Genomic DNA, 8,872 nt, shown 5'->3' with positions numbered 1-8,872 from the left:
TACCGTACACGTAAGTAAGAAACCTATGTTATGTACAATCTTTTTCCTATCTCGCCTATCATTTATATATATATATATATATAAAAATATAATATCTTCACTTTACGCAACGCTCTCTGGACTTTAGAATGTTCTTAAAGTCGTGTCTACAAATGCCTTTGTAATATGTGCTGCCCTCTTTACAGTAATAGTAAATTAAATTTTAACGAACGTTTGTCCACCATTGTCTAAAAATGTGAATGAGCCTTAATTTCAATACGATAATTCATAAGTGCATCACAATACTATTTTCACTTTATTCACTTTACATAGCAAATATCATTTGGTAACTCATTCGATCTATAAAATACGAGAAATCTATTAATATCTGTACACACACAATAACGAATTATAGAATTAAAAATGAAATTAACTTAAAACCAAAATGTCGATACCAGTCTTGTAACATTCGAATAATTCAAATGGAGATCAAGTACTATCATCTTTCTCATGCAATAAATCATAATAATCGTATTTTTGTTCAAACAAATATGTTAATGTTAAATGCCTTTTTTTTCTTCTTTTTTTTATGTGTGATCATCGATGATTATTATTACTGTTTTATTTCAGAAAATGCTATTCTATATGTTATGAGATTGAAAAATATACGATGAGAAATCTTTAACGATTTCCTTTACAACTTTTTTCGTGAATAGTTACACGATCGGGATTGAAAGTTCTTCCGCAATTTTTACATGGAACTAATTGATTAAGATGAGACTTCCAACTAGCTTCCGCCATTGCTGCAACGTCTACTACAGCATTTCCTGTAGATGGGTCTTCTGCATAAAAAAAGAAAAGAATAATTCGTATATGCGAAAAAATACAATTAATTTTAGGCAAAAATGTGTATAAAAAAAATACCGACTCGTATAAATAATATCTGGTTTTTGGGGTTCCTTCCTTCTTTGTTTAGGCGATAACTTGTTGTTTTCCAAATGCCATTTTTTCAAACATTGCGGTTCGTGAATGGCTATACTAACACTTCCAAAATCTCTACCGCAAATATAACAGGTGATCATTCGTTTTTGAGTAGTATCCTAAAATCAACGTATTATCCACGCTTATGTTTGTCCGTTGAGAACAAGTTTATGTATCTCCCAAAATTTTTGTACGAATTTTTAATAATATTACATTTATTATACGTGATGTATTAAAACACGCAATGCGATAGCACACAATAAAATAAACATTTTTATAAGTATTTTATTCTGATTAATATTTTCATAACGAAGTGGAATATTATATAGCTGAAATTCTTAGGCAAAACGAATACAATAAGTATGCTTTCTCGGATGACTCACCCCAATAGGGTTGTCCAAAGTATTGTCCTGTAAATTCGTAGTAGGGGAAAATTTTTCTTTGTGAGACGAAATTCTTTGAGAGTTCGTCGCTTTCTCTTCCTTTTCCATTTTCCAACGTTTCATGCACTGTGGTTCGTGAATCTTTATGCTTCTTGTACTAAAATTTCTTGCACAAATCTGACAAGGTACCATAGGAGGACCGCTTCGTGTAGAAATCGTTGAAGATTTTTCTAAAATATCTATTTTCTCGGTTTTCTCTTTATCCAAATTCTACGATCGTAAGGACTATAATTTAGGATTGAAAATTTATTGGTATAATACAAATTCTAAAATAATTTGCAAACCTTTGGACTCGCTTTGCAACTGTTCGAGTGAATTGACAAACGTTCTGGTAAAAATGTTCTTCCACATTTCGAGCAAGGAACCAATTGTGTCTAAAACACATACGATTGATAAATTAATAATAAAAATAAATATCATACCATATATTAAATAGAATAAAAACTGTAGGTACGAAATTATCCTGAACGAATATTTTTTTCAATAGTCGCATTGCGGCTTAGAATTTTTTCAATTTAATCATGGTCTCGATTTTGCCTTAAGGAACGAAGCGCATGTCATAAATCTAGGTCAGCACCTTGAACACGATAGGGTTGAACCATGGTGCGTGACTAAACTCGTTCTTTCTCATTCATTCTCACTCTCTCTTTCTTTCTTTCTCTCCTTCTTTCGTATGCACCACATAAATAGACATAAACCGGCGCCCTCATAGAATTTTCTCGTATAAACGAACTTAATACATGTTGATGAGATTCTTAAGTGCACCCTTCTACATAATCAACTCTATCAACCAGATGAGATCAACCAGATTCATTGTGGACGATCGTTAATTGTCTTATCAACGTGATTGCATTTATCGAATGATCTTACCATGTATTTATTTTATAGAAAATACAAACCTGACTCTCTTTCCAAGCAACTGCGTTCCATTCCGAATGATTAATCGCAACTTCCGGTCGTTTAGGTCTAGGTCGTCTTTGGGAAACTGGCAAAGAATTGTTTTCTCGTTCCCATTTCTGTAATGCATTACCATTTGTTAATACGTTAAAATTCAATTTACACTGCTTGTCCGATAATAGGTAGTAAAAAATAAAATGAGTTATTTGCTTCGTGTAAAATAATACAATAAGAACTATTAAGAGCATTATTAACAAATTTTATTAAAATTATTTATATTGTGAAATATAAATCGTAAAATCAATTTTATCAATAATTGAATTGAAACCAGTGTCATTATTACCGAAGCATATTATACAAGTATTGAAAATCGATAAGAGTATATAGAGATGACGTCATTTAAAAAGATCAACAAATGATAGACAAAACGATCGATGTCTCTTTTATGTATGACGAATGGTGCGTCTCATCGCAGGCGTAGATGTCATTGCCGAGGTCATAAGAGAGACATATCGAACCACGTGTATACGTTGCATAATGCAAGACAAACTACGATGCAACAACGATGCTTTTCTCTATATAGCTTATACACGATAGCAATCTTTCTAACGCATCCGATACGATCTTTGATAATACTCGACTCGTTGTTGCTCGCTAGCTCATCGATTTTTCAACCTTGACGTTTAACATTTCTAAGAAATATTCTACTCTACGAGTATTGACATCGAATGACGTATGCATGTATTTTTGTATAAAATAAAATAAATTTGTATGAAAATAAATCTCACCTCCATACACTTGGGTTCGTGAATGGGGAAGCCAGCAGTGCCGAATTCACGACCGCAAATGTAACAAGTTACTGTTTTTGGTCCTCTTCTTATCGGAGCTGAGGATGGTCTCGTTGATTTATCCGATGATTCCTCAGTATTATTTTCTTTCGTTTGAACATCTCGAACCGTCAAAGCTTCTTCCAATTTATTCGTCCTATTTTTATCGCTGCGAAAATTCAATGGCATTGGTTTCTGTATGGTCTTTGGTACCGACACCTTCGAAGTTTTCGGGGATACTGAAGTAATAGCAATTTTTGTTTTTCCAGGTCTTCCATCCTTCGGATGACTATGAAATCTTTCGGGTTGATCCGATCTTCCGCAAGTTCTACACGGCTCTGGAACGTTTTTGCTCGTCAAACTCGTGAAGACTTCGACGTCGGCCGACATGTTGGCTCGTGAATTTTTTTTCCTCAGAGATGATAACGTTTGAACTTTGATCGGTCCATTCGCATTATTCCTAAAAATGTGTGCGCGCACATACGTAGGTGTTTATGCAAAATCTAAAACCCCTAACGAGAAACGTAAATATCATACTTACATACCTGTTATTATTATTATCGAATTTCTTAACGTCCGAGGATAATTTCTTTCCAAGATGACAATTTTCTTGATTAGCAATACGATAATTCTTGTGCATTTTCGCCGATTCCGTTATAGTTTCTATTTGAGTTAATTTCACGTCGAGTATTTGTTCGAAACTACGACGTTTTTGATGTAAAGCTATGCGATCGTTCCAAGCAGGTCGAAGGTGTTGGTGCTGTTGTTGTTGGAAACCGAGGAGAACAGTTTGACGAGGACGATTGGAAGGGAAAAAGGCGATGCTAGAGTTGCCCCCACTAATCGTCTTCGTCACCTGCTGCTGGTAACGCGTCATAGAATCGCAAAATAATTCCTTACTCAGCAAGGACATATCGAGCTTGTCGACCAATTCTGGATTTAGGACGCTAGGTTTATCAAGATTCGCGGTTTTCGGTCTTTCGATTTCCTCGTAAATTTGCTGACAATGAGATCTTTTTATCTTTGGCGGCCAAGTACTCGTTTTTCCTAACGACGATCTCCTTTGTGAACCATCGCTTTCTTCGTCGGTGGACCTACCTCTGCTGCTGTTGCTGTTGCTCTTCTTACTCTTTTTATTTTTCGTCTTTTCGGGTGCTAAGAACAATTATTTATTTGTTTTTTCTTTTTTTTCTTTCTTTATTCTCTTATATACTCCAATTTGCAAAAGAACAAAATATGTCGAATCAAAATGTTTCCATTTACCTTCGCAATTATCCAAATTGTCCCTTATTATCAGGAAAGTCTTCTCCGATAAAAATTCCGTGGATTCTCGTTTCCACTTCATGATGATTTGTTCAAACTTTAATATCGAGAATTTGAATAGGTAGTAGCATCTCTTACCAATCAGAAACCTATAAAACTTACATTATTTTCGAATATTCTGTTTTTTTTACTTTACATGATTTTGCTAACATGACAAATCAAAGATTTCGTTGCACGATTACAGAACGATCTAAATATCTATGTGCGTAGATTACGTTGAAATTTCATCTTCGTTTTCGAACGATTAAGAAATAAAGTAATTCATTTTACATTCCGCACGTTGAAAGTAATTACGAGCGATTCTTTTTAACACGTATTTTTAGAAAAAAATTTGTGGTTAATTTAGGTATACAGAAGAAAATTTGTTTATTCATAAATTCGATCGATTCGCTTAACGCGCAAAGCCTGTTAAATCGTGCTCGATGCATAATCACGCAATCGTTCTATTGTTTCGAAGGATGACTCATTGAAACGTTACAAACTTTCTCTGATATTACATTTGCTTAAATTAATACGAATATCTTATGTACACCTACGATTAATAGGCACCGTCATTTCGAAGATTATTAGTTCGTAAACATTTCTAATCAAAATGATTTAAATATCTCCAGACGTTCGGAAATTCAAAGAAAAAGAAAGTTGAACAAGTTCGACGCACTTAAAATTTTCCAATTAAAAATATGTGGTTACATTAATCACATGATTTTAATCAATGAAAATACATAAGATAAACACAGAGATAAGGGTTCGACGCAACAATTTCGTTTTGAAAATTTTTTTGTTCTCATTAATTTATACAGTAACAATGAACATGCATTTGTTTTTTTATCTTTAGTAGTACTTGACGTTACAAAATTTCGTAAAATTCGAAAGGGAAAGAAAAAGCAACCGTGGAAATACGTCTCCGTGGTAGCGAATTACTCGGTACACTGAGCTCAGGTTTACCTTGCCATTGGCTTCATATATATGTTGTATATACCTTTTATGTTTCTCACTGATTGTGAGAATGTATTTGCAGTAGAAATACAGGTGGCCGAGAAAATCGATCCAACGAGAGCACCATTGAGCTCATTTCTGTTATACCTATTTTATGTGACTTACACTTCCGTCATCGGCCCGCTAACGCGTTAAAATATTCAATATTGTTCGAGCCCTCAGAATGTCTAAAAATCAACCATTGAACATTGACGATCTAAAGTTAATTTTTTTCTTTTTTTTTTTCTTTTGTAATTTTTTTTTATGAAACAAACTTTTACATATGTATGAAATAAGTGCGAATTAAATACGATGTTAAATATTATAATATTGATTTCTTTCATAAAGAGATAATTGGACAAGAAATTAGTATAAGCGCGGATATTTAAGTATTTTTCAATAATGATAAAATTACGTCGGCAGGCAATGCATTATAATATGGGTGATTTACACATTCTAATTATATAATTACGTAAAAATTTCGTAATTTTATTGTTTTCATATCATAAATGCGGGTACGCAAATAGAAAGAAATTGCGAGTTCTTTTTCTTTTTTTGTAAATAATATCTGTTATTTTTTTCGACTTTACAATAAATACTTCGCTATCTATTTTATTTACAGTATAATCTTAAAAAATTTGTTTCTCTTAAATTATAGTATAATTTGTATATACACGTCCATTTACAAAAAAAATAATATAAAATTCTGGTATATTATCTACGATATCTGTATCGTTTGAAGTGAAACCATAATTGAAAAATATTATTATGGAATTGACACCTAAAGCCTCTTTTATATGAATATTCCCATTCCCTATTTACAATCTTAAAAGCGATATCTTCGTAAGGAGGACCAGCGTGGAATCGTAAAATAGCAAAGTCTTTATTATCGGCACACGGAGTCAAGAAATATTCCGGTGTTGTGTGTTTGTCTATGAGATCAGGATAAAATATATTGAACTTGTATCCTTGTACAATTTTCGGTGGTGGATTGTCCATATCATAATGCGTTTGATTATATTTATTCCATTCGAAACCTGTGTGAACTCTGTTAAAGTATCTTGGTTTCCTAGGTCTATATTTATCGGACCACAAATAAATCTGTGCTTCCAACGATGACTCTACGCTAAATTGTGCCTCGTCCGAAGCCATGTTTTTCCTTGCTTCTCTGTGCATCGCTTGTTCTTCTACAGTCATTACATTTTGAACTTTACGTCCAGTACTCAGTACTTGATTTCTAGCATATTCTAAACGTTGATTATCATCCTCTTCTAAAATAACTAAAGTTCCTGGTTCTAGTTGAGAGTAAGGTATATATTTTGGTGAATAGCCACCTGTTTCATATTCACAAAATGATTCAGATAACATATCATCTGCTGCATTCCCGTTTTCTTGTTCGTCTCTATAACAATCACATGAAATAATAGTTAATATGATTTAAAAAACAAATATCAAGATTTGATTACATGTATACATACTCTGATTGACTTTCTTCACTCTTTTCAATAATATTACTCGTAGTAGGTTCTTCCTGTTTTGTTGAATGCTCGCTTGATACTTGAGATCCTTCCGCTTCACTTTCTGTTCTAGTTACACCCTGTTCAGCAATCAAGACCTCCAATTTTTTACGTAAATTCTCTTGATGTCGATCCCTTAATCTAGCTCTTGCCATATGAGCTATAAAAATTCATTCATTTTATAAGTCAAAAATATATGTAATTTACATGTTATTTATATTAGATTAGTATAWGTTACCTTTTAATTGTGACAACARACTTTCCCAGTAACCGATATCAACGCCTTCCGGTTTCCCGGTTATTTTAGATTCAATCTGTAATTGCAGTGATTCTAGCTGAGCTGCTGTTTTTCCTTTAAAAATAGCAGTAACATCTTTTGCCACTGACGAATGAATTCCTTCTCTTCTGCCAACAGCTACTTCATATTCCGATCTTTCTAATTTTCGCAATTTATGTAATTCATCTTCAACAATAACAGTTATATCATTCCAATAATCCAAATTTTTTCCTCTTTCTAATTCTTTATAAACTTTAATATCCTCAATAAGATCCTCCAAATCTTTAACATGTAGTCCTCTTAAATATGTATATGGTTCATGCATTTCCACAGCATCGACTTCTTCTTCCGCACTGATATATTTTGCAAGAAGATCTATCGGTTTAGCACGGCCATCCTGAATCCTAATACGTGATCTTAATCTTGCTTGTTCAAGATGGAATTGATCTTCTTGTCTTGCCCATTGTTCTAATTGCGCAGCTTCTTTTCCTCTCTGCAACAGCGTCATTTCTTCTTCTCTTTGTTGTCTCTCCAACTCCCTTTCTTGCCTTCTTTTTTTAACTTTCTCTAATTCTTTTCTATTTTCTTCTTGTTTATGCCTATTTCTAGTCTCAAGTTCTTCTCTGCTAACACCAAGCAAACCTTCTTTTTCTAACTTTTTGGACCATACAAACGTTGATAGTAAATTTCCATCTCCGAATGGATTATCTGTATTTGTGTAATGCAAGTAATCGTTGTCCCAACCCATTCTTTCTTTACGCTTTCTTTCCTTAGCTTCTTTCTTTTTTAATCGTCTTATTCTTTTCTCCTCTGGTGTTTCTGCAGCTTTCATTAATTCCTTCTGACGTTTACATTCTTCTATTTGTTTTTGACGTTGCCTCTGCAATTTTTCTAGTAGTTTCGTTGAGTCAGATGAGGTATCCGAAGAAGAAGAATTGTTTGATTCAATCGACAGAGATGACGAAGTGGAAGAAGAGGACGACGAAGATGACGATGACGAAGAAGAGGACGACGAAGATGACGATAATGAAGAAGAGGACGAGGATGATCTGTAATGGATTAATATTTAGTTACTAAACAAAAAAGCATTCGTAATATAGGTTAGGATGAAAAAAGTTTATTTAAAAATATTTTACCTTCTTCTGTTTTTATGCTTGGACGATTTTTTCCGTGATTCGCGTGATTCACGAGATTTCGACAAATTTCGAATATCTTTAGATTTCTTTTTTCTCGTATTAGATTTTTTCGAGTTTCTATGAGATTTAGAATTTTGTAAATGATGTTCAACGTCACTATTGAATTTCTTGTCATAACATTTGTTCCTACTTTTATGTCGTGTATCTTTCTTCGATTTTTCAATATTACGTCTATGTGAAACTTTTTCCATTTTATTAGATTATATTATGTAAATATTATCCTCAATCAACACCACAACGACGTTTACTACATTGAAACTTGAAACAATCTCACAACGTTGCTATGTTGGCATCAATGCAGCAGTGTATTTGACTAACCTTAACTGAATTTCCGTATTCATATTCCGCACATGTATAAATTATTTCATTTCGAATAATGATCTTTATAACAATAAACAATAATACTATGAAATACATATATTTACGTTAAATTTTTAATTAAATTTTTAATCAATGA

At 33.0% G+C, this 8,872-nt stretch overlaps 2 protein-coding genes across 2 annotated transcripts; both read right to left on the bottom strand.

The window, feature by feature from the left end:
• Nucleotides 1–274: 274 nt before the first annotated feature.
• LOC106784552 (zinc finger protein 474-like) lies at nucleotides 275–5,776 on the bottom strand. The gene is made up of 9 exons (XM_014744236.1): nucleotides 4,987–5,776; nucleotides 4,391–4,539; nucleotides 3,673–4,282; nucleotides 3,089–3,587; nucleotides 2,303–2,419; nucleotides 1,688–1,777; nucleotides 1,344–1,613; nucleotides 908–1,079; nucleotides 275–821 (listed from the first exon to the last, which is right to left on the bottom strand). The coding sequence occupies exons 2-9, from the start codon at nucleotides 4,470–4,472 to the stop codon at nucleotides 661–663; spliced, it is 2,001 nt and encodes a 666-aa protein (XP_014599722.1). The 5' UTR covers nucleotides 4,473–4,539; nucleotides 4,987–5,776; the 3' UTR covers nucleotides 275–660.
• A 271-nt stretch (nucleotides 5,777–6,047) lies between these two features.
• LOC106784551 (cactin-like) lies at nucleotides 6,048–8,709 on the bottom strand. Its single transcript, XM_014744235.1, has 4 exons — nucleotides 8,356–8,709; nucleotides 7,181–8,268; nucleotides 6,904–7,102; nucleotides 6,048–6,827 (listed from the first exon to the last, which is right to left on the bottom strand). The coding sequence occupies exons 1-4, from the start codon at nucleotides 8,604–8,606 to the stop codon at nucleotides 6,140–6,142; spliced, it is 2,226 nt and encodes a 741-aa protein (XP_014599721.1). The 5' UTR covers nucleotides 8,607–8,709; the 3' UTR covers nucleotides 6,048–6,139.
• Nucleotides 8,710–8,872: the final 163 nt, after the last annotated feature.

This window comes from Polistes canadensis, unplaced genomic scaffold, assembly GCF_001313835.1.
Source record: "Polistes canadensis isolate GaletaPanama2010 unplaced genomic scaffold, ASM131383v1 scaffold_37, whole genome shotgun sequence".
NCBI classification, from domain to species: domain Eukaryota; kingdom Metazoa; phylum Arthropoda; class Insecta; order Hymenoptera; family Vespidae; genus Polistes; species Polistes canadensis.
This window is presented reverse-complemented; position numbering and strand designations above follow the sequence as displayed.